General features: G+C 36.3%; 1 protein-coding gene across 13 annotated transcripts in view; it reads right to left on the bottom strand.

Annotated features, from left to right (window-relative positions):
• The window catches only part of STXBP4 (syntaxin binding protein 4), a 198,153-nt gene that overhangs the window by 126,819 nt on the left and 44,167 nt on the right, over positions 1 to 27,167 (bottom strand). For 9 of the 13 annotated variants that reach the window (XR_010581811.2, XR_012425632.1, XR_012425633.1 and 6 more), the window contains 2 exons: positions 9,071 to 9,167; positions 6,112 to 6,203 (listed from right to left, as the gene is read on the bottom strand). Coding sequence is in view for 9 of the 13 variants with exons in the window: in XM_015438301.4 (XP_015293787.3) it covers positions 6,112 to 6,203; positions 9,071 to 9,167 (189 nt within the window). In the remaining 4 variants the exon portion in view is untranslated. Of the gene's footprint in view, positions 1 to 3,542; positions 3,752 to 4,308; positions 4,871 to 6,111; positions 6,204 to 9,070; positions 9,168 to 27,167 lie in introns of those variants that run through there. The other 4 variants (XR_012425631.1, XM_015438300.4, XM_074019283.1 and 1 more) reach the window with 3 other exon arrangements.

Consider the following 27,167-nt stretch of genomic DNA (forward strand, 5'->3'; position numbering starts at 1 on the left):
TCTTTCCTCTCATTCCCATATTTCTAAAATGATTACTTCCAATTTCACCAATAAAACTGCCATGTGACAAAGAAAATTACCCCAACCAACTTTCTTCTTTGTTATATATAACAGTATTGAAGGCTTTTTTCCTTGAAATTTTATCATCTTTAGATTGTGATATCCTAATATCTCACCCAGCCTTCTGCACATTTAGGCTATTCCCAATGAGTTACTTTCATGTCTACTCCTTAAATGGAGAAAGGGGGTTTGGGAGGTTCCCCAAAGTTTGTTCCTTTTCTCCTTTTTCCCTACAAGTTCTGAGTGAGCACATTCACTGTTATGCTTCAACTATCACTTTCCAAAATATCCCCAAATTCCTTCCCAGTGTCTACTTCCTAATTTCCAGTGGCCTTTGGTTATTTGTACTTGCCAGCTTCTTAAATCTCTCTAAAACACAACCTGTCACCGTCTGTACTTTGAAAAAGGCTTTCTCCTTATTTCCCTACTTCTATTAATGCTACCTGTACCATCATATTCTTAGTTATCCTAGCCAAAACTTTGGAGTTGTTTTTTGTTTTGTTTTGTTTTTTCCATTTGTTCCTCTTCCTTAGTTCTCATGTCCAAAGGGTCAGCAAGTCCTACTGATGATATATTTGTTGCAGTTGTTGTTTTTGGTAAGTAATCTAGATCTATCATGTCTTTCCTTTCTTTTCTCCCCACCTTCACTATACTTTAGTTTTTTATTATCTTTATTTGGATTATTTCTATAGTCCTCTGTCTAGACTACCTACCACCACTTTCATTCCCTTCCTAGATAACCACACATAAGATTCCTCTTTCTAAAATATCACTTTTGTCATTCAACTGTTTTCCTTAATGGCTCCTCACGGACTACTGAGTGAAGTACAGACTTCTAAATTTAACATTTACCCTTTGAGGCATAACTTCTGTCACCTGAATGAACCCAATTATCTTTTTTTTTTAAGTAGACTACTCTCTGTGTGCATTACATTCTAATTTTTCTGTTTATGCTAATACTTTGATCACTCCCTACTCACCTCTTGAGTACATAAAATCCTACTTATCCCTCAAAATTTACTCAAATGCCAACTGTTATGAATCTTTTCTGAATGTTCTAAGCTTTATTACTCTTACGGCCTTGCCACACAATGCAGCTTTTCTTACTATAATTATTTGGGCACATGACTTTTCCTTAAAATATGTAGGCCAAGTTTTATCTATCTTAATAACATGTGAACATAAAACATGCACACTGCAGTTGTTCAATATATATTTTGTGTTTTTGTTAGGGAAGTGGCTATAAAGTTTTTACTGCTATACATGGTGAGAAATATGTACATATTATGATCCAGTATAAGTGAAACATTACTCAGTTTTATCATATACAGTTCAGTTTGATATTTTCCATTTTGTTCTATTTCACTTGTTTAAGGGCAGTCGCAGAACACTAAATTGACTTAACAAGAGCCCAAACTGTGAAAATCTATTTTAGGGAATTTAGTGTTCTGTCTATAATTTTAAGATAATCCATTCATGATACAGTACTTGATTAGTCTGGTAAAATCATACTAAGATGGACTATATTCTGCTATTGCTAAGTTTAGAGTACTGCTAAATGTGGGCTCCAGCCTTGCCCTTTCTGCATATAACCTTGTGCCAGCAGCAGGTGTAGCACTGTGTGAATTTTGTAATGTAGCAATGATGATTAGACTCACAGTAAGATAATTATATTTTTGGTTCTAAATGTCATATTCTTCCAAACCCAAAAGTTGTCAAACAAACAAAAGTAGGACTGATTTTAAACTGACTCAGCAATTCCTACTTAAAAGATAGCATCTCAAGAGATTTTATAAGTCAGACAAAATAATGAGCAAAAGCAGCAAGTTACAAAAGAGTACAAATTCTATAATTCTATTTATTATGAAATTCAGTAAAAGGCAAAAATAATCTATGTTGTTATAAGTCAAAATATTGGTTCCAATGTAAAGGTGGGAAAGTGGTGGTTGACTGGGAAGGTGGCCTGAGGGAGCCTTTTGAGTGGTGATTCCACTTGAGATACATAATAAAAATTCATCAAATTGTACACTTCACATTTTTGTACTTTATTTTGTGTATATTAGATTTCAGTAACAATGTTTTAAAAAATAAATTAAGAAAGACAAGCCATCTTTATTAGCCAAAAAAAGAAAACATATGAGTGAAAGACATGTATGCCTAACAGAATGACCCAGCCCTGTTGTTTGTGAAACTGAGATGGTTGAGGGGGTAACCATAGTGGAATTTCCCACCCTCATAGACAGTTGGCATCTATAACTACAGACTGATTGACATACTTCAGATGGGGGACTAAACTGCTTTTGAACTCAAAAAAGTAGGGAATTACACTGCAAAACAATCAGTAATTTTGTATGGTGAGCCACATGACAGTAATCGTGATTTTTATAATGTTTCTTCGAACTGTTACATTACCCATTAGTGAACGTGAAACCAAAGTTTTAATGAAATACAAGTGAATATTAAATAAGAATGCAATGTACATAGAAAAGGTAACTAATGCTTTGACAGGCTTTTGCTTCAGTTATATATGTAAGTATGGTGAAAAAGTACATTTTCTTATTGTGGACTCAAGTGAAAAAATACAATACAAAATTAATACAATTCTATTACACAACATTTTGATCTGAAGCCACGAATTGGAAATCATTGACATATCGGAATTATTGACATGTCTGGAATTATTGACTCTTGCACAATTGCCATTAGCACTTTGCTTTTGCTGTTGAGTATCACAGGTTAACACATTCTTTTTTTTTTTAATCCCAACAACTTCCAAACTATAAAAACATTCTTATCTGCCCTAAAATTAATTGGTAAGGAGGAAATAAATTGCTAACTTGGAGCATGACAATCCATTTGCAGCTGCTAAAAAAGATTTGCTTGCTCACAAAAAACACTCTGAATTGCCACTTCATTGGCATGTTGTAAATTACCCAACTATCTTTGCCTTCCACATAAAAAATGAGCATGGCAGCTCTGAGAACTGTTTGGCAGTAAAAAACGATGCTCCCTGCCATCAACATTAGGTAGATAAATACACAATACCTGAATCAGCAGAATGAAAACTCCGCTACTTGAATACAGCTTTAGTTCTCTTTGAATAAATGCTACAAAATTAGTTCTGATAAATCAGTGCTTCATGCTGGGAGAACTGGGTACTCTCCTGAAGGTTATAGAACAACCAGATCTTTGGGTGACTGCAATGGGCAACATGCTTAGCAGCAAAAGAGACTGCTTACAAAAGAGAACAAAGTGATTTGAAACATTAAAAAAAGTGACATGCATCATTTTTTAAATGAGCGGTCAGATTTATTTGTTCAATAAATTAATCATATACTTATATACTCTGTGTTTCTGGAATTTGAAATTATGTAATTAATAATAAACAGTATTCAAACTTCCTGTCAATAAAGGGTATCACCTGAAAACAGTAGAGCTCTAAATATGTCCAAGAAATAAATGTGCAATTTTTGTTTTTAAACTTGAACTAAAAGTTATTAAAAACATGTAACACATCTATTCTCCCGCTTGAATTTAGGGTTTCTAGCAGCATTCAAAGAACTTGACTGACTGTATTATTTATTTAAAAGTATCACTGAAAACAGAAACAAAAATAAAGAAATATCTAAGTTAATAAGACTATTAGCAATTCAGAAAGGGGATCATTAGAACAAAAAATGTTGAAGACTTCCTGGAAAATAAAAAGAAAATGGGTATAACAAGGTTGTAAGATATAAGGTAAATATATAAAAATTAATTTTATTTTATATATAACCAAATAAATTTAAAATGAACAAATTTTTAAAATGTACCATTAATTTTAATGGCAACAAAAAGTGTAAGGTAACTAGATTATTAAAATATAATTAATTTAAAAATATGTAAAATACATTGACATCAAAGCAGATATAAATACATGAGAGCCATAACATGTTCACAGAAACTTAAATTTATAAAGATGTTGATTCTTCCCAAAATAACGTATAAATTCAATAGAGCAAGATTTTTCATGGAACTCATATGGACAAGATAAGACTGAAGATTAGCCAAAGCGATATTTTAAAAGAATGGCAGGGGTCTGGGAGGCAGTTTGGAGTGATGTCAAAGGACATAACATTTCCATAAGACAGCAGAAAAAACTTCAAGAGATATATTGTACAACATGGTGACTATAGTTAATAACGATGTATTGCATTTTGAAAATTGCTAGAGTAGATTTTAAGTGTTCTCACTATAAAAAAAGATAAATTATTTGAGGTAAAGCATATGTTAATTAGCTCAATTGAGCCATTCCACAATGTATACATATTCTAAATCATGTTGTACATAATAAACATATAAAAGTATTATTTGTCAATTAAAAGTAAGTAAATAAGATAAACAAGATAGGAGAACATCTTATCAGATATTAAGACTTATGGAGCCAAGAAACCACCAGAATAGAGTCCAGAAATTCCCAGGTAAATATGGTAATTTCATAAGGGATACAGCTGGCATGAAAATAATTATTTCATCCCATTAAAATATAGATTTATATTTTTAATATTATGTTCATAAAAATTGATCAAAAGTTATGTCATATTTCTAATTTTATTGATTAATTATGTACCAATAATAAGTATAATTATAATTCAATACAGGAGAAAATTTTAATTTGTAAAGCCTTATAAACATAGGAAAATAAAACAAATCATTTTAATTCATTTAAAGTTTTTTTTTTGCAGCAAAATGACAGGGTGATCATTTCCCAAGCATACAATTATGTGTTATCAGGATGAGATTCCAGGTCTATACGGAACAGAAATAAGAGCTAACAGAGAAAATGAAAGAAAAAGTTTTGAGAATAAAAGGATAATGCATGAATTTTCTTTGAAATAGATGGCTATGGGTATAAAATACTGTGGTATATAGATTCTACTGGTAACATTTAAAAGAATTGTATAATAACAGGTTTCTTTTAAAAATATAGATATATTTATATATCCAATGATTTTAATCACTGGAAACAAACAAAAAAAAATCAACCAATGAAAAGTTGTTATAACTATATCATAAGACTAAGTCAATTTTAAGGTAAAAAACATTCGAATGGTAGATATAGAAACAGATCTGTGTATCTAGATAGAAATTTAGTATATGATAAAGTTTGCATTTCAAATCAATGGCAAAAATGTTTAAATTGTTTAAATTGTTTAAAATGTTTAAATTGTTAAATGTTTAAATTGTTTAAAAAAAGATGGGTTTTTAAACAAATGATGGTGGAACAAAAACAAGTGGTTTGCCTTGCATAAATAAGAATGAATTTTTTAGTTAATTAAATATACAAATTATATAGAACATAAATTAAGAAGGAGGTCCTTAAGAGGATAATACTACCAAAAATCCACATTGAAAAGGACTAAAATATTCAATAATATAAATGTCAAACTTCTATAGAACACATGATTGAAGCAAATAGACTTCACAATTCCATTTTATGTAAAGCACAAAAAGAAGCAAAACCAATCTACATTGTTAGAAGGTAAAAGAGTAGTTACCCAATTTTTTTGTAGGGGTACAGGGGTGTTACTAGCAATCAAAACGGAACCTAGGGGCAGGAGAGCATCTGGTAATGTATTTATTTAATTTTATGTTTCTTGATCTGATGCTAATAAGGATGGTTTAGACTATAAAATTTCATAGTATATACACACATTATATAGGTGCTTTTCTGTGTGTATATTATAGAGAGATAAAACAGATTAGAATGGACACATGCACACATGGTATCTGTCTGTCTAGCTAGCTAGTTACAGCACGTATCTTCCACATATCAAATTGCCAATACTGGTAAACTTAGGTATGGGAGTAGCACAAGAAGCTGGTGAGAGAGGAGAATGAAGATCAGGATGAACTTTTACTTTTGATTTTAAATTGATTTGTATTTATATATTTATGCAAGAAACATGTATTATTGCTATTTTTAAGTGAAAAAAGCCTACACATATGACATATAACATTCAAGACTTGTGACTTATACGTGTCAAAGCAATTCTATAGGGCATACTCTACCTGTGAATCTAATATATTGGAAATTTCATGTGCACCAACATTTACGTCATCCAACTGCAAGCAAAACAAGTTTCTGGCAACCTGGACAAAATCTAAAATGGAACACATTTAAGTAAGAACATAGCATTTAACCCCTTCTAAATCTTACTTTATTCTGTATGAAGTTGCTAATGTTTCAAATTTAACCTGCATAAATTATCTTAAAATAGTATTGACTGAAGTGATAGGTAAATGTAGTCCAAATAAGAAGTAAGAGACAAATTGGTCTGAACTTACTTCAGTTAACTTTGCTAAAATTAATAATTCGGTTAAGATAATAATAAAGCAAATATATAGCGTGGACCTATAGTTTTTCAACCCTTGTATTATAAGTAGAACTTTTTCTGAAACATATGATAATATTATGATTTATGGCTTTTCTAGCTGGAAGAACCTGAGGTTTGATAGCAATTATTAATAGCAGCAGCTAATGTTTATGTAACAGCTGCTGTATGCCAGGCATGGTGCTTAGCAATTTCATCCTCCCAACAGTCTTCTGAGGTAGGTCCTCTTATCCTGTCCATTTTACAGATGAAAAAAATTGAGGCTAAGACAGGTTAAATAGGAAAAAGAACAGTTCATAGGCTTCTTCTGACATGAAGAGTAACTTACTTATCTATGTATCCTCAAATATTTTCCACTTTGGCTACTGTATTTTTAATTTCCAAGAATTCTTTTAAATGTTCTCTGATCCTGTTTGACAACATTCTACTTTATTTCATGGTTGCATTACCTTCACTTATCTTTTTAAAGATGTTATGAGAGTTTGCCTGAATTTTTTGTTTTGTTTTGTTTTGTTTTTGAGATGAAGTCTCATTCTGTCACTCAGACTGGAGTGCAGTGGCACGATTGTGGCTCATTGCAATCTCCACTGCCCAGGTTCAAGCGATTCTCCTGCCTCAGCCTCCTGAGTAGCTGGGATTACAGGCATGCACCACCATGCCCAGCTGATTTTTGTATTTTTAGTAGAGACAGGGTTTCACCATATTGGCCAGGCTGGTCTTGAACTCCTGACCTCAGGTGACCCACCCACCTTGGCCTCCCAAAGTGCTGGGATTACAGGCATGAGTCACTGCTCCTGGCCTCCTACCTGAAATTCTCTTCTGTGCTTCTGTATTTCTTTTTTTCTAAGTTCCTTTATTCTGTTTGTCTGATAGTTTGGGGTTCTATACTTTATGTTGGAGGATTTCTCCAAATCTCTGGTGACTCTTGACTATGAGTTCATATTTAAGAATTGGGCACTAAAAAAGTTGGTTGGAAATTTTGTGTGTGTAACTTGCTTTGTCAACTGGCAGTTTTCACTACAGGGAAATCTGGTGGCCAGCTGACATTTTTGTTCGCTTCTTCAGAGAGAATACTATAGTCTTCTGCCTATAGTAATAAACATGGCGGCAAAGTTCCCTGAGCAATCTGGATGCATATTACGAGTGATGACTCACTATATACTCCACAAACTCCCTTGCTGCTGGCAACTATGGGTCCATGATCTCTGGTTTAATTTCTCAAAGGAATATACTTCTTTTTCCCCGGAGGTGTAGCGTGGTAGATGCCGGACTACTTAAGAAAGGGCAGAAAAGAGCATGCATAATTCTCCTTATAAAGATTTCCAACAATTCTGTTTCAATATCCTGCCTAAAAACTCAGTCTCCAGAAGTACTTAATGTCTTCAATTCCTAAATCATTTTAGGGTCAAATCAACTTGTTCCTCATTGTGATTTTCCTCTATCTTCACACACTTGGGCTTTACCTACCTCTGCTCACAAATTTGTTTACTTTCCTCACCCATTTTCCTGTCCTTAGATATTGTGGTTTTAGTTGTATATGTTTTTCTGTTTCTTATTTTCATGATTATTTTGGGATGATTTTCAAGTGGAGATGGGATGAAAAATATCTTTTTATCATCACTTAAAAACCAAAAGGTCAATTTTCTTTTTAGCAATACAGATGCTTTATAAATGATACAATGTTACATCTACTATACAAGAAAAAATTAAATACTTAATAGTGACAAGAAGATAAAACATGTTACATTCAAACATTACTGGTGGTAGAACAAATATATTGCAAAATATCTCTGAAAAACAATTTACCAGTATATATCAAAAGTCTAAACCATTTGTAAGGATTAGGCTTAAGAAAAGAAAGAAAAACAGCTACATTCACAATGATGATAAATACAGATTTGTAATATCAGCTACTAAGAAACAATCAAAATTCACAATAGTAGAAAGCCTTAATATTATAGTACAACAACTAAGTGGTACATTATGGTATCTTTAATAAGAATAGAGTTGATCCCTGAACAACATAGGCTTGAACTACACAAGTTCACTTATACATCAAGTTTTTTCAACCAAATGCATCAAAAATACAGTATTTGCCGGTTGCAGAAGCCACATATATGGAGGGTAAACTTTTACTATATGTGGGTTCTGCAGGGCTGTCTACGAGATTGAGTATGGCTGGATTTGGGTATATGCAGGCATCTTGGAAACAATTCCCCTCCCATAGCAAGGGATGACTGTAATTATGTAGCATCATAAATATATTTACTACATGATATTAGCTGAAAAAGGATTAGAAGGAACCTCACAGTAGTGAAATTAGAACTTCCATATTTTGTACTCTTTCTTTTGTTATTACTAAAGCAATGTTTATGCAATAAATTAAAAATAAAAAGAAAATGATAGAATGATGATAGTTTAGAGCTGTTTAGGTCCTAATAAAATTCTTTCTGCTGACCCTGACAGCTCAGTAATTCTAGCTGAGTTCTTGGGGTACTGATTAAGAAACTTGAAATGGATGTAGTTTTACTTTTCCTTCTCTCCTTCTAAAGAACAAACACTCTTAATGAAAATGTGTCACAATAACTCTTGAGTGATGATTCGGTGATAATACAACACAGTAAACCTAATATTACCTCCAAAAGACACTGTCCCTTTTGAGTCTGCTTGTACTTGCTGTCTCAGGGCTTGGTGTTGTTCCTTTGTGGGCTGAATACCAAGATAATTTAGAGCCTGCAAGATAGAGAACTCATTAAAAGCAATTTTTCAAATCTCCAAAGAATAAAATTTTTCATTACAAACTTTACAACCCAGGGAATATAATCAATACCAGAAAGAGTTGACCAGGATTAAACACCCTAGGGAAGTCGGCTGACTATGGATTAAGTGCCTATAAAATATTAGCTTCCTGATTTTACTACTACCTCACTTTTTCCCCAAGACTAGCACTTTGGCTAACACCAAATTTATGACATTATCCTATAACCAAAAATCAAACTATTTCTTAGTTTGTATGATTTGGCAGAAGTAAAATGGCAAAAGAATCCTACCACATCAGATTTACAAGTGACACTCTAAAACATGAATTATATTTGGTTAATATCTTGTCTTTGAGAGCAAAACTGAAGTTGATAGGAATTAGGTTCAACATAAAATCTTCTCATTTTTGGCTTGTTGGGGATTACACAAATAGTAAACTAAAAAGCTTTCTCTGCCACTTACTTCTCTCTTTCATCAGGCTCGTCCCTTAAGGGAAAGCTCTTTCTCCTTTTGGTATCCATTAGTGATTAAAAATTCAGAGACTGTTAATTGTATTCCAATGTCCATTCTCTCCTTGCTCCTTAGTAACCGAACCAACCACAATTTCGGCTGAAAACACTGCCATGCAGCTAAAAGACATTTCCCAGCCCCTTGTACATCTCCAAGCAGCCATGCCACTAACTAGGTACTAGGCAATGAGATACAACGGGAAGTGCCATAGAGTACTACTAGGAAGTCTCCTTTCAAAAGTCAGGGTAAGCACTTCTTGTCTATTCGGATTAATAAGGGAGAAAGAAAGAGAAAGAAAAAAGATGAAAGGAAGGAAAGAAAGAGGGATTGATGGAATTTGAGCAGTTCTTTTGGTTCACGTGGTACCTCAGTAAAGATGGTGGAACAGAAAGATAATTGGAACATGGTCCCTGACACTCTGGAACCTCCACAGCAGCCCTGGATTACCTTCTTTCAGCTTCTTTTTGGTGTGAAAGAAATTTCTAAAGGAAACCACTGTTATTTTGAGTTCACCAGTTATACATAGCAAAATCTAATCTTAACTAACGCAAAGGGACTGATTGGATGTCCTATTATTGGATATGGCAAGAGCATATATAGTGTCGATCACATCAAAACTAAAATGTAGGCAAAGTTTAGTATTGGTAATTATCTCTTACATATTTCTTCCTCCTTTAGAATCTTGTTAATCATTTAGTATTTCATTCATCAAATAATTTATTTGGTACCTACTATTTGTTAGCCACTAAACTATGCATAGCTGATAGATAAATGAAATATAGTCTCTCACCCCAAAGAGTTTATGGTCTCTAGGGTGAGAACAACTGTAAAGAAATAAGTAAAACATGTAATTTAGTAGAAGTATGTATAGGGTATATTAATATACAAAGCAACTGGTTAATTTGTAAGTGCACAATTTGGGAACAATGAAGAATGGAGGAATAATCTCAGGAAAGATTCTTTCAAAAATGATTCCTGAGCTTAGTGTAGCATCATCTGCTTGTCTTGCAGTCAAGTATTTGCATTGTATAACATGGCATAATGATTTTTACCTTCTGTATGTTTTTCTCTTCAGTTATAAAAATGTTTCAAATATAAACACAAAAAAGAATAATACAAAGAACACCCATATACTCACTATCATCAATTAGTCGTTAATATGTACTTAAAATTTATGTATATATTTTCAATAAATAAAACTATATATTTGGTTAAAAGTTTTTATAATTGTTCCTCAGCAGGAAGTACTATCCTAAGTATTCTTCCTAGTCCTAATTTAATGACGTTTACTATGTAAGCAAGTATCCCCCAATAATATTTACTATTATTTTGTGCATTTAAGGTTTCACATCAAGAGTATAATCTAAAAGAGTAACTCTACAAATTATTTTTATTTTTATCTCAATTTTGTGATTTCATAATTGCTCAATATTGTCTGCAAAACTAGTTCACTTATTTTAAACTGTGAATAGTAATCCATTGTATAAATTTATTGTAATTTATTATCCATTCCCTGATTAACAGGCTTTTATAACTACTCCAATTTGCTTTTTTAAAAATTACAGATTATACATGCCTATTTGTATAAATGTATGAAAATTTCTCTACATTATATCCCTAGAAAAGGAAGTGCTAAGCCACAGGGGACATATGGTCAATTTTATTAGATATTGTGGAATTGTTCTCCAAATTGGCTTCATCAATTTATGCACACCAGTAGTGAATAAGCATTCCTATTTTTCTACATTCTTAACAGCACCTGCTGTTTCCACTCTTTTATTTTGTCAGTGTTGTATATGAAATAGTATGTTGTTTGTTAAATTGAATTCTCCTAGTTACAAATGCAATTAAACATCATTTACATGTTTATTAGCAATGTTTTTGACTCATAAATTATTTAAAATATGTTTTAAATTTTCATACATGAGGTTTTAAGAAGTATCTTTACTGATTTTGAATTTGGTCTCTGTTTTCCAGCTGTGACACACAAAAATGTCTCCAGACATTGCCAAGTGTCACAAGAAGAAACACTGCAGCTCTGCCCTTGAGAACCACTGCTCCAAAGACAATTGCTGTATTAACAATTGTATCTATTTTTTCAGGGTTTTTTCTATGAATATAGTACCTATAAATTTATATAAATTGTGAATTTTTTGCAAAAATTGTCACACTATATATGGTGTTAATAATTATTAATATATCATGTCTTTCTATTCTGTACATTTTACAAACATTGCATGCTTTTTAAAATTGTCATAATTGTACACTGTTGAAATGAACTTTTTTTAAAGCGTTCTGATAATCATTTAGAGTGCACACAATTTTTCACTATGGAACACAGTGTTACAAAGTGCTAGTGCTTTTTGCTTTATGCCAATGACTTCAGCAGCTGTAGGAATTATCTGAATTTTAAAAAAAATTATAAAATATTAATACAGCAGTTATAAAAAATACTATAATAAAGTAATAGATATCTACTATCTTGCTTCATTAAAGCTTAGCACTCAACTATATTTACTTCAGTTTTTGAATGTAACCAAAACATTATAAAAACCCCTTTTGAACTTATCCCCAGAGGTAAGACTTATCATATATTTGATTTAATATTCCCATGAATTTTTTATTATATAATATTTGGTATATACTAAAAGCATATATGTAAAAAAACATGAGTTTTAAGGTAGGACAGTAAAACACCTATGAATCCACTTAAGCAGCATAAAACTGTGAACACTGTTGGATTCATACCACAATATGGATATGGTATTTCACCAGAGGTAACCATACTAATGAATTCTGAACTATTGATTTCTTCTTTATCATTCTTGATCTGTTTATTTTAAAATGGTTTTTCACATACATATGTATTCCTAACATGTTATTTTGTTTTACCGGTTTTTTAGCTTCATAAAAATGCTGCAGATGGTTTTCTAAAGCTTGCTTTTTTCACTCTACAGTAAGGTTTACTACATATTTCAAATCAGAAAGTGTGAGTTCAACTTTTTTCTTTATTAATTTTTAATTTCAATAGCTTTTGCGATATAGGTAGTTTTTGATTACATAGATGAATTGTATTAATGGTGAAGTCTGAGACTTTAGTTTACCTATTTACCCAAGTAGTGTTCACTGTACTCAATATGTAGTTTTTTATCCCTGCCCCACACACCATCCCCCTTCTGAGTCTCCAAAGTCTATGATTTCACTTCCTTTATGCTTGCCTTATGATACCTGGGGGACGTACTCTGGTTTCTTGGGTGATAGGAAGGGCCATAGGGTTCCCACAAGTTTCTGTCCTTCGTGTTAAGCTACCAGAGTGGGTGGAGGGGCAAAGCCAGGTGGGAGCTGGGTCAGGCAAGTCCATGTTCTGACTCCACCTGAAGGACAAGCAGTGGCCCTTGTGGGGTTTAGCGAGTAGTTCTCTGGCCACCGGCAGTAATGTTCTAGGTTAAGAGCATAGCTGCCTCTGCTGTGCAGAAGAGTTCACACAGGGAGTAGGGAGTAGCAGATGGCAGTAAGCTTCACCTAGCTCCCATGCACTTGGCAATGCAGGTCTCTCACTTGCAGTGTTGGCTAGAAGCAGCTAGCTAAATTCCAGCTAGCTAAACTCACAACTGCCCCAGGTCATAAGCCTTTCACATAGACAGGAACCCTAGGCTTTCAGGCCACACCCTTTCCAGTCTACCTGCAAAGCCAGGGTGCCCAAGCTCCTCTGCCTGAGGCCGCAGCATACTTCCCACTTGCCCCCTGGTTCTGGACAAGGCAGTTCATCCCCATTTGAGATTAAATCATGAATTTCAGTTGGGAGTTTCTCTCAACTTGCAACTGCTGCCTGACTTAGTTGGCTGACTTCCACAAAGTCCCCTGTAATGTAGAATCAGGAATGGCTTCCTTCGGTCCATGTTGGAGGCTGCAAATGCACGCTATGCTCTTCCCACTGCCCCCTATATTAGTTCCAGTGCTGGGTAGGGTTAATGCCTTCTCCTGTGAGCTACACTGCCAGGTTCTCCAGTGGGGGTGTATATCTCTACCCATCTTACACTCTTGGGACTTAGTTTTTTGGCTGGCTCATGGTGTAGGCTGCAGCCTCCTGCTTCTTTCAAAGGGTTTTGGGGTTTTATTCCATTTTCCTTTAAGCTCCTACATTGCTTCTTGGGAAAAGGTTCACAGTGTGAATATCGATACACTATTTTGTCTTTCCAAGGAGGACAGACATGCTAATACCACTCTAATCTACCATCTTGGGAAAAAAACAAAAACAAAAAGCTTCTTTTTCATGACTGTTTCAGCTACTTTGGGTCTTTCGCATTTCCATACAAATGGATCCGTCTTTTTTTGCATTTCTTACAAATGGATAGGGTCACTTTATCCATTTCTGAAAAATAGCCAGCTGATATTTTGATAAAGATTGCATTAAATCTGTATATCAACGTGGGGAGTATTGCAATCTTAACAATTAAGCTCATAGATTCATGAGCACAACATGTCTTTCCATTTATTTAGATCTTCTTTAATTTCTTTCAATGATGGTTTGTAGTTTTAATTATATAAGTCTTACACTTCTTTTGTTAAATTTATTCCTAAATATTTTATTCTTTTAGATGCTATTGTAAAAGATTGTCCACTGTTCATTATTAGTGTATAGAAATACAATTGCTTCTTATATATGATCTTGTATACTGTAAACTTGCTGAACTCATTTTTAGGTCTAATAATATTGTGGTGGATTCCTTAGGATTTCTTATATACAAGATCACATCATGTGGGAATAGAGATAGTTTTAATTCTTCCTGCAATCTGGATGCCTTTTATTTCTTTTTCTTGTCTAATTATCCTGGCTAGAACCTCCAGCACAGTATAAAGTAGAAGTGGCAAAGCAGACATCCTTGTCTTATCCCTGATGTTAGGAAGGAACCATCCAGTTTTCTACCATTAAGTACGATGTTAGCAGTAGGCTTACATAAATGTCCTTTTTGAAGTTTAGGAGATTCCTTTCTATTGTTAGTTTATTGGGTATTTTTTATCATGCAAAGGTGTTAGGTTTTGTCAGATATTTTTCTTGTGTCTATTGAGACTATCACGTAAAAGAATAAAAAAATCAAGTATCTGCTTTTAATAATAATAAAAAGACTATCATGTAGTTTTGTCCTTTATTCTATTAACATATTGATTTTCCTATATTAAACCAACTTTGCATTCCTGAAATCAAGAGATGGGTTGGTACTATTTGTACAAAGTTTTTTGATTACTAATTCAATCTTTTTACTTGTTATAGTCTGCTTAGTTTTTCTATGTCTTCTTGAGTTAGTCTTGGTAGCTTGTGTCTTTCTAGGAATTTGTCCACTTCATCTAGGTTACCTAATTTGATGGCATATAATTATTCACAGTATTCTCCTACTTTGTTTTATTTCACAAGGGCAACAGTAATATCTCTAACTTTCTTTTTTAATTAAATTAATTTTTTTTTCTTTTTTTTTATGAGACAGAGTCTCGCTCTGTTGCCCAGGCTGGAGTATAGTGATGGGATCTCAGCTTACTGCAAGCTCTGCCTCCTGGGTTGACGCCATTCTCCTGCCTCAGCCTCCTAAGTAGCTGGGACTACAGGTGCCTGCCACCATGCCCAGCTAATTTTTTGTATTTTTTTTTTTAGTAGAGACGGGGTTTCACTGTGTTAGCCAGGATGGTTTTGATGTCCTGACCTTGTGATCCACCTGCCTCAGCCTCCCAAAGTGCTGGGATTACAGGCGTGAGCCACCGTGCCCGGCTATCTATAACTTACTAAAACATGACATTGTGAAATTTGGGCTGATGTAGGAGGCTCTTGTTCCTTCATTTTCCTTACTATATAGTATTCCTCATATAATGATAATAATCATGCTACCATGAATTTATCCATTCTTTTATTGATGAATATTTAGACTGTCTCCTATCATTTATTCTTTTAAATAATGCTGATATATTCTTGTGTCTGTTGGTCAGGATGGTCTAGTTACACCATCGTTTCTCTAACCCCAGAATCTTAGTAACCTAGAAAAGACAAAGGTTCGTTTTCTCCTTGCTAATGTTACATATCCAGTTTGAGTCAGCTGGTTTCTCTTCCTCTGTATTTTTCACTTAGGGACCCTAACTGTCAGAGCTTCCACCATCAGAAGTTTTGCTGCCTGCTAAAGCAGAGATGAAAGAAATATGATGAACTGCACATTGGCTCTTTATTAAAGAAGATGGGAAAGTACAATTCTATCACTGGCTGACAAGGATGAGAACCTGATATAGCTGAAAAGCTCTAACTACTACTGCACTGTACATATCTCCTTATATGGTGGCACTAGAATTGCTCTAGTGTATATGCCTAGAAGCAGAATTGTGAGGTTAAACGATGTAAGCAGGTTCAGTTTCTCCAAATTGCTCTCTAAAGTTACAATCCCATGAGTATCACATGAGAGTTCCCAGCTCTTTTTCTGTATCTTTGTGAACAATTACTCTATGTATGTTTGTCCACTTCATGAGTAGGCAATTGTACCTCACTGCTGCTTTATTTTCATTTTTCCAGAGGGCATCTTTTCATATATTTAACTGCCATCAGTTTTTTTACTTTTGTAAATAGTCCATTCATTTGTACCAATCATCTTTCTTTGGGGTTATCTGTATTTTCCTTGGGCTAGTTGGAACATTTCTCTAATTCTTTTTTTTTTTTTTGGAAAACGGCAACCAGCCCTTGCAGAATCTTGTGTTTCTCTAAATAAAGATACCAGTTCTAGAATTCCATCTGAAAATGGCCTGAGGCTATGCTAAAACTGAGCACCAATATCTGAGTCCTTCCTTGAGCCATATGATGTCAGTATCACTCACAAGTGCTCACACGCTTCTGTTGTGAGATTTCCCTCCCTCCTCTTCTCTCTTCCATTTTTCTTTTTTTTCTTCCTTCCTAGCTTGACTATAAATTTTAAAAACTTCTTTATTTTATTCATTGTCTCTATATACAAGTTTAGCATCTCTAATCCAAAAATCCAAAATCAAAAATGCTCCCAAATCTAAAACTTTTTGAGTGCCAACATAATACCACAAATTGTCCACACGGGTGGCTGAGTCCACACCTTTGCTTTCTGATGGTTCAGTATATACAAACTTTGTTTTATGGATAAAACTATTTTAAAACATTGTATAAAATTACCTTCAGGCTATGTTTCTCAGGCATATATATAAATTTTCCTGTTGAGACTTAGGTCCCATTCCCACGATATCTCATTAGGTATACATGCAAATATTCCAAAATCTGAAAATATCAAAAATTTCAAACACTTCTGGCTCCCAACATTTTGGATAAGGGAGACTCAATCCTATATTCATGGCAGGAATGGGTTCTGGATTTCTTGGATTATACAATGTTGCCAGAATTAGAAGTTCTATTCCTAACTGTTCAAGGATTACACAGACACTTTTGAAAGTCCCTTAAGAACTATGGATCCGCTCCCAGAATAATAGCCATATATGCAAATTTTAATCTAGAATTTCTGGGGTTCATAAACTCCAAGTTAAGCATTTATGGCTGTAAGTTATAGCATTTAGTTATTACTAGGCAAAAATCATTTTCCAGATATATATTTGAAATCTTCCATAATGAAGAGTTAAAAATTATACACACACAAACACATATACACACACAGCGGTCACTTTCCTATTAAAAATGCCTCAATGCAGGAGAACGGTGTGAACCCGGGAGGCGGAGCTTGCAGTGAGCTGAGATGCGGCCACTGCACTCCAGCCTGGGTGACAGAGCAATACTCCGTCTCAAAAAAAAAAAAAAAAATAGATAAAATAAAAATGCCTCAATGGCTTTTTACTGAACTCAGATTAAAATCCAAAGACCTCACCTAGGCCTACAAAGAAATGATCTGATTATCTCCCTGACTTAGGTCGTTAGTACCACTCTTTCCCTTGATCACACTATGCCAGGAACACATTTCTGTTTTTCTTAAAAAAAGTCCAGGCTCCATTCTGTCTTAGCACTTTTTCATTAACTGTTCTCTTATATCTCATATGTTTTTCCCTAGCACCATAATTCTCACACTTCACGTCTCAGTTTAAATTTCACCTTCTCAGAGATCTCTTCTGTGACTACCAATCTGAAATAATCTACCAGTCACTCTGTCACTCTTATTATTTGATATGTACTCTTGTTATTCACTGGCTTTTTGAATTTTCTACCTCCTCCACCACAATGAATTATAAAGACCAGGAAATAACTTTTTGTCTTGTTTACCACCAATTTTACAGTGCCAAAACACTATAATGCCTCAACCAGAGGAAGTAAACAATAAACATTTGTTGAGTAAAAATAACCTTGTAATCTTTGATAATCTAAGATGGCTGAACTGGATTCACCTACAACCTCTTCTGACTTGCCATGAGAATGAAGGAAAACAATAGGATAGAATCAAAAAAATAACAATGTATATATGCCTTGATACTGCATATTTTATGTTTTCATGATTAGAGAAATTCAAACAATCTAGAAAGAAGTGAACTACATCTGAAAGTTCACTAGCAAGCAATAACCACTATTGATATTTTGGTATATAAAGCTTTCAGAATTTTATTGATGAACAAATCTATTTTAAAAAGGCACTCCAGAACTGAAAAAAAGGCATTCCATGTCAATGAACATAACTCTTCAATATACCACGTGTTATTAGATCAAGCTCCTATTGATTGCCATGAATTTTTCACTAATATAAACAGTGCCACTGTGAACGGCCTTCCACATACATCTTTGTGCCCCTGTCTATTATTTACTTGGGAAAATTTCTTAAATGAGGAATTACTGCCTGAAAAGCATAGGCAAAATTCAAATTTTGATACATATTGTGAAACTATTCTTGAGTCATTTTTGTTTGATACATTTTTAAGAAATCCTCATTTTTTTCTAAAAACAATAGTAATATTTTATAATTTATGTGAGAGTTACAATGTATTTCTGATAATACAGAAAAGATCCTGGGGGAATCCTGCCAGAAAAGTTTTTAAAAATTACTAGATAATAATAAACAATAACATCCACAAACACCTTAAATGCTTGGATTGGCTTAGGAGAGAGAGAGATACCAAAATTTATGAAGACACAAGAACACACAGAGGTAAGTGAGCATAAAGACAATGGATGCTAATACTTTTTTATAAAAAATTATGATTATGATTATTTACAGAGACAGGGTCTCTTACTGGAGTGAAGTGGCATGATCATGGCTCACTGAAGCCTGGATCTCCTAGGCTCAAAGGACCTTCCTCCCTCAGTCTCCAAGTAGCTGGGACTACAGGTGTGCACCACCACGGCTGGTTAATTTTTGACAAATTTTTTGAGACATGGAATCTCATTTTGCTGCCCAGGCTGGTCTCAAACTCCTGGCTTCAAGCAATCCTCTTGCCTTGGCCTCCGAAAGCACTGAATTTACAGGCATGTGCTACCATGCCCACCCCAAGAATCTCCTAATTCTTGATGGCCTAAAACCTGCAAGCAGGAGGAAAGCATCTAAGGCCTAATACAGGGAGGCAGGATTAAATCACCCAAACAATGCTGGAACCTCATAGTGAACACTTTCAGTAAAATGGTAAACTAAGAACAAAGTCCTACAGATGTTACAGAATATGTCTTCCTTAGGTCTGGGTGGAAGAAAAAATATTTTTCCTGAGAGTGTATAACTATAACAATAGGTACAATAGTTTTATAGCCTGAAAAATCACAATCTGGGAATTTAGTTCCAGTAGTTCCTGATGTCTAAGAAACATACATATGTAAATCTTTTCCAAAGGTTTCATATAGTAGCTTCAAAATTCACAAAGATAAAATTCCATTTTTTCATTAAAGTATAATTTTATTTTTAAATTTTTTAAATTTTTATTTCTTGAGATGGAGTTTCACTCTTGTCGCCCAAACTGGAGTGCAATGGCATTATCTCGGCTCACTGCAACCCCTGCCTCCTGGGTTCAAGAGATTCTCCTGCCTCAGCCTTCCAAGTAGCTGGGATTACAGGCCAATGCCACCATGCCTATGTAATTTTTGTATTTTTAGTAGAGACGGTGCTTCACCATGTTGGCCAGCCTAGTCTCGAACTCCTGTCCTCAGGTGATCCACCTGCCTCGGCCTCCCAAAGTGCTGAGATTACTTACAGGCATGAGCCATGGCGCCAGGCCGAAAGTATAATTAAAAAAAAAATCACAACATATGAGGGAATATGACATCATAAGCAAAAGTAAACATACATACAAACAAACAACAGATGTGACAACCAAAGACTGCAGCTACTGTATAGTTAGACATAGAATATGTTTAACATATTTAAGTTAAAAAGGTGAATCAAGAATAAGAGGAACAATATATTATAACAATACTAGGTAGACAATAACAAATTAGAAACTCAATGAATATGTGAAATAGCAGACGGTTGAAGAGAGTGAAGCAGAGAAACAATGTATAGGAGAAAGAGTTGAAAATGCAGCATAGATAGATAAGAAGATGCAAAATATGAAGGAGAAGCTTGAAAGACATGGAAGATGAGCGAGTCTGTCTATAAATATGTAATTGAACTGGTAACAGATAATAAAGAGAATTAAAGAGAGGCAATATTCAAAGTGATGCTAGCTGAGAATTTTGTAGAACCTAAAAAAGATATAAATCTGCAGATTTATGAAGCCTGAAAAATCCTAAATAGGCTAACATAAGAGAAATCAACACCTGGATACACCAAGGTGAAAATACAGAACATCAATAACAGGTAATATTTTCAAAAGCAGAAATAGTGAAAAGACAGATCATTACAAAATAAAGACAGAGCGACAGTTGAGTTCTCAAAATAGCAACAACAGAAACCAGAAAAAATAAAAATAAGAGCTTCAAAAATCTTAGAGACAATAACTGTGACCCTAGAATTATATACCTAATAAAATTCTTTTTAAAAAATGAGGGCAAAATATTTTCAGAAAAATTAAAAAATGAGAGTTTTCTCTCAACCTATACAAAAAGAACATTTAAAGGGGTTAGAGAAAAGGGAAAATGACCCCCCAAAATGTCAGAAATGCAAAATAGACCAATGAATAAAGAATATGGTAAACGTGCAAATCTAAACTATCATTGACTACAAGATTATAATAATTCCTAATTTATAAAACTAAACAAAGATATTAATAATTCATAATTTGTAAGACTACACAGAGATAGGCCAAAACCAAAATATTGGACAATTATAGATACATAAATTGAGAAGAGGGTGATCAGAATTAATGTATTGTAGGGCTTTGTATGTACAAAGGAATTCTGATTAACTTTAGACTTTTAAGTTAAATGTGCATGTTAAAATCTTAAGGAAATCACTAAAAGAATAGCAAGAGAAGACAATTTTCAAACAAGTTGGAGGTAAAAAGTAAAATGCAAAAGCAATTAATCAAATAATCAAATATAATCAAACCAAAAGAATACAACAAAAAGGGGAATAAAAGAAGTGATAAAAAAGAGAACAAAAAGAAATTTAAAAAATAAGATGGTAGAAATACATCAAACTATTTTATAATTAGAATAAATTTAAAGTATATGAAGCAATGAGAACTCTTACATAAGACTAGTAGGAATGATAATTGAGAAAACTACTTTAGAAAACAATTAAGTAATCCAAGAATTATTTTTTCAGCATATACAATGAGCCAAACATTTTTGTAGGAGCTGAAAAAACAGAGCAAAAATTTTAACAACACCTCACATAAACTGAAAATAAACTCGGGTTACCCTCTTTGGGTCCCCTCCCTTTGTATGGGAGCTCTGTTTTCACTTTATTAAATCTTACAACTGCACTCCTTTGGTCCATGTTTGTTACGGCTCAAGCTGAGCTTTTGCTCGCCATCCACCACTGCTGCTTGCTGCCATTGCAGACACACCACTGACTTCCATCCCTCCCGATCTGGCAGGGTGTCCGCTGTGCTCCTGATCCAGCAAGGTGCCCACTGCCGCTCCTGATCGGGCTAAAGGTTTGCCATTGTTCCTGCATGGCTAAGAGCCCGGGTTTGTCCTAATCGAGTTGAACACTGGTCACTGGGATCCACGGTTCTCTTCCGTGACCCACGGCTTCTAATAGAGCTAAAACACTCACTGCATGGCCCAAGATTCCATTCCTTGGAATCCATGAGGCCAAGAACCCCAGGTCAGAGAACACGAGGCTTGCCACCATCTTGGAAGCAGCCTGCCACCATCTTGGGAGCTCTGGGAGCAAGGACCTGGTAACATTTTGGAGACCATGAAGGGACTTCCAAAGCGGTGAGTAATATTGGACCACTTTCACTTGCTATTCTGTCCTATCCTTCCTTAGAATTGGAGGAAAATACCGGGCACCTGTCGGCTGGTTAAAAACGATTAGCACGGCCACCGGACTTAAGACTCAGGTGTGAGACTGTCTGGGGAAGGGCTTTCTAACAACCCCCAACCCTTCTGGGTTGGGAGCATTCATCTGCCTAGAACCAGCTTCCGCTTTCAATTTCCTTGGGGAAGCCGAGGGCTGACTAGAGGCAGAAAGCTGTCGTCCCAAACTCCCGGCGTTAGCTGATTGAGATCACTGTGCAGCCAGAAGTCTCTACTCAACAGTCACTCATGCGTGTGCCCCTACCTTTCTTTGTGACCCATACCTTCTGGGTCCCGACCATGACTTTCTTGAAAGTGTAGCCCCAAAATTCTCCTTACCTCTGAATCTACTTCCTCTGATCCCTGCCTCCTAGGTACTGATGCTTCAGACTTTCATTTCCTCTAGCAAGTTGTATCTCCAAAGCGAGCTAAGGAAGTTCTACATGTGAGCATCCTTAGGCAGCTAGTCTTGTCCCTGGTGTCCCTCCCAATTTAGGCATACAGCTCTTCACATGGGCAGTTATGTGGGACCTGTTCCCCACCACCCTTGCCAGGGCCCCAAGTTTGTAAATGGTTAAGAGAAAAGAGACAGAGAGACAGACAGAGAGACAGAGAGGCGAGAGACAGAGGCAGAGAGCGAGACAGGTAGAGAGGCGAAAGAAGCAGAGGAGAAACAGGCAGAGAGGAGAAAAAGGGAGTCAGAGAGAGAAAGAAAAAGACAGGAATAGTAAAAAACAAACAAACAAAAAACAAAAAACAAAACAGTGTGCCGTATTCCTTTAAAAGCCAGGGTAAATTTAAAACCTATAATTGATAATTGAAGGTCTTCTCCCTGACCCTGTAACACTCCAATACTACCTTGTTGTCAGTATAAACAAGGGCGTAGGCTGAAAACACTGAGATCACTGACAAACCGTAGCCTTCCTATCAAAAATCCTTAACCCAGTAACCCGGAGATGGCCCAAATGCATTCAATCTGTAGTGGCAACTGCTTTGCTAACAGAAGAAAGTAGAAAAGTAACTTTTAGAGGAAACCTCATTGTGAGCACACCTCACCAGTTCAGAATTATTCTAAGTCCAAAAAGCAAAAAGGTAGCTTACTAACTCAAAAATCTTAAAGTATAGGGCTATTCTGTTAGAAAAACGTAATTTAACACTAACCACTGATAATTCCCTTAACCCAGCAGATTTCCTTACAGGGGATTTAAATCTTAATTACCATACGAAGGTCCAACCAGACCTAGGAGGAACTCCCTTCAGGATGACAGATGGTTCCTCCGAGGTGATTGAGGAAAAAACCACAATGAGCATTCAGTAATTGATAGGGAGACTCTTGTGGAAGCAGAGTTAGAAAAATAGCCTAATAATTGGTCTCCTCAAACTTACAAGCTGTTTGCACTCAGCCAAGCCTTAAAGTACTTATAGAATCAAAAAGACTATCTCAATCCTGACTCCAAAGGTTACCTACACCCTCTCTGAAACGAATTTGCATAAGAATTGTTTATGGTAATGCATCTTGATGGCGCAGCTGGGTTGTTATGAAATACTCAGGAACCCAGTCCAGCTCTAGGACTCGCCCTCGAGCACAAAGGCAATGTTGGGCATGCTGGTAAAGGACTAGAATCCAGCAGCCCAGACCCCTTTCTTTGTGGTCAAGGAAGGCGGGAAAACAGGTGCAGGACTGCTACATCGGTGGGTGTAACTAATCCGATAAGCAGAGGCCCATGGGTCGTGATGCACCCTGGAAAGGAATAAGCATTAGGATCATAGAGGACGCTCTAGGACTAATGCTCATCGGAAAATGACTAGGGGTGCTGGCATCCCTATGTTCTTTTTTCAGATAGGAAATGTTCCCCTCAAGGCAAAAATGCCCCTAAGATGTATTCTGAAGAACTGGGACCAATTTGACCCTGAGACACTAAGAAAGAAACGACTTACATTCTTCTGCAGTACAGCCTGGCCACGATATCTTCTTCAAGGAGGAGAAACCTGGCTGCCTGAGAGAAGTATAAATTATAACACCATCTTACAGCTAGACCTCTTTTGTAGAAAAGAAGGCAAATGGAGTCAAGTGCCATATGTACAAACTTTCTTTTCATTAAAAGACAACTCACAATTATGTAAAAAGTGTGATTTATGCCCTACAGGAAGCCCTCAGAGTCTACCTCCCTACCCCAGCGTCCCCCCAACTCCTTCCTCAACTAATAAGGAACCCCCTTCAACCCAAACAGTCCAAAAGGAGATAGACAAAGGGGTAAACAATGAACCCAAGAGTGCCAGTATTCCCTGATTATGCCCCCTCCAAGCAGTGGGAGGAGGAGAATTTGGCCCAGCCAGAGTGCATGTACCTTTTTCTCTCTCAGACTTGAAGCAAATTAAAATAGACCTAGGTAAATTCTCAGATAACCCTGATGGCTATATTGATGTTTTACAAGGGTTAGGGCAATCCTTTGATCTAACATGGAGACATATAATGTTACTGCCAAATCAGACATTAACCCCAAATGAGAGAAGTGCCGCCATAACTGCAGCCCGAGAGTTTGGCGGTCTCTGGTATCTCAGTCAGGTCAATGATAGGATGACAACAGAGGAAAGAGAACAGTTCCCCACAGGCCAGCAGGCAGTTCCCAGCGTAGACCCTCATTGCGACACAGAATCAGAACATGGAGATTGGTGCCGCAGATATTTGCTAACTTGCGTGCTAGAAGGACTAAGGATAACTAGGAAGAAGCCTATGAATTATTCAGTGATGTCCACTATAACACAGGGAAAGGAAGAAAATCCTACCACCTTTCTGGAGAGACTAAGGGAGGCATTGAGGAAGCATACCTCCCTGTCACCTGACTCTACTGAAGGCCAACTAATCTTACAGGATAAGTTTATCACTCAGTCAGCTGCAGACATTAGAAAAAACTTCAAAAGTCCGCCTTAGGCCCGGAGCAAAACTTAGAAACCCTATTGAACTTGGCAACTTCGGTTTTTTACATTAAAGATCAGGAGGAGCAGGCGAAACGGGACAAACTGGATAAAAAAAAAAAAAGGCCACCACTTCAGTCATGGCCCTCAGGCAAGCAGACTTTGGAGGCTCTGGAAAAGGGAAAACCTGGGCAAATTGAATGCCTAATAGGGCTTGCTTCCAGTGCGGTCTACAAGGACACTTTAAAAAAGATTGTACAAGTAGAAATAAGCTGCCCCCCTGTCCATGGTCCTTATGTCAAGGGAATCACTGGAAGGCCAATTGTCTCAGGGGACAAAGGTCCTCTGAGTCAGAAGCCACTAACTAGATAATCCAGCAGCAGGACTGAAGGTGCCTGGGGCAAGTGCCAGCCCATGCCATCACCCTCACAGAGCCCCGGGTATGCTTGACTATTGAGGGCCAGGAGGTTAACTGCTTCCTGGACACTGGTGCGGCCTTCTCAGTCTTACTCTCCTGTCCTGGACAACTGTCCTCCAGATCTGTCGCTATCCGAGGGGTCCTAGGACAGCCAGTCACTAGATACTTCTCCCAGCCACTAAGTTGTGACTGGGGAGCTTTACTCTTTTCACATGCTTTTCCAATTATGCCTGAAAGCCCCACTCCCTTGTTAGGGAGAGACATTCTAGCAAAAGCAGGGGCCACTGTACACTTGAACATAGGAAAAGGAACACCCGTTTGTGGTCCCCTGCTTGAGGAAGGAATGAATCCTGAAGTCTGGGCAACAGAAGGACAATATGGACAAGCAAAGAATGCCCATCCTGTTCAAATTAAACTAAAGGATTCCGCCTCCTATACCCCAAAGGCAGTACCCCCTTAGACCCAAGGCCCAACAAAGATTCAAAAGAAACTGTTAAGGACCTAAAAGCCCAAGGTCTAGTAAAACCATGCAATATCCCCTGTAATACTCCAATTTTAGGAGTACAGAAACCCAACGGACAGTGGAAGTTAGTGCAAGATCTCAGGATTATCAATGAGGCCATTGTCCCTCTATACCCAGCTGTACCTAACCCTTATACTCTGCTTTCCCAAATACCAGAGGAAGCAGAGTGGTTTACAGTCCTGGACCTTAAAGATGCATTTTTCTGCATTCCTATACATCCTGACTCTCAATTCTTGTTTCCCTTTGAAGATCCTTAGAACCCAGTGTCTCAACTCACCTGTACTGTTTTATCCCGAGGGTTCAGGGATAGCCTCCATCTATTTGGCCAGGCATTAGCCCAAGACTTGAGCCAGTTCTCACACCTGGACATGATTATCCTTCCATATATGGATGATTTACTTTTAGCCGTCTGTTCAGAAACCGTGTGCCATCAAGCCACCCAAGCGCTCTTAAATTTCCCTATACCGCCTTATCCTCATCTCAAAACCCTAAAGCAACTAAGAGGGTTCCTTGGCATAACAGGCTTCTGCTGAATATGGATTCCTAGGTACGGTGAAATAGCAAGGCCATTATATTCAGTAATTAAGGAAACTCAGAAAGCCAATACCCATTTAGTAAGATGGACACCTGAAGCAGAAGTGGCTTTCCAGACCCTAAAGAAGGCCTTAACCCAAGCCCCAGTGTTAAGTTTGCCAACAGGGCAAGACTTTTCTTTATATGTCACAGAAAAAAACAAATAGCTCTAGGAGTCCTTAAACAGGTCCAAGGGATGAGCTTGCAACCCGTGGCATACGTGAGTAAGGAAATTGATGTAGTGGCAAAGGGTTGGCCTCATTGTTTACGGGAAGGGGTGGCAGTAGCAGTCTTAGTATCTGAAGCAGTTAAAATAATACAGAGAAGAGATCTTACTGTGTGGACATCTCATGATGTGAACAGCATACTCACTGCTAAAGGAGACTTGTGGCTGTCAGACAACCATTCACTTAAATATCAGGCTCTATTACTTGAAAGGCCAGTGCTGCAACTGCGCACTTGTGCAACTCTTAACCCAGCCACATTTCTTCCAGACAATGAAGAAAAGATAGAATAACTATCAAAAAACAATTGCTCAAACCTACGCCACTGGAGGGGACCTTCTAGAGGTTCCCTTGACTGATCCCGACCTCAACTTGTATACTGATGCAAGTTCCTTTGTAGAAAAAGAACTTCAGAAAGCGGGGTATGCAGTGG

Source organism: Macaca fascicularis, chromosome 16 (genome assembly GCF_037993035.2).
Source record: "Macaca fascicularis isolate 582-1 chromosome 16, T2T-MFA8v1.1".
Taxonomy (NCBI): Eukaryota; Metazoa; Chordata; class Mammalia; order Primates; family Cercopithecidae; genus Macaca; species Macaca fascicularis.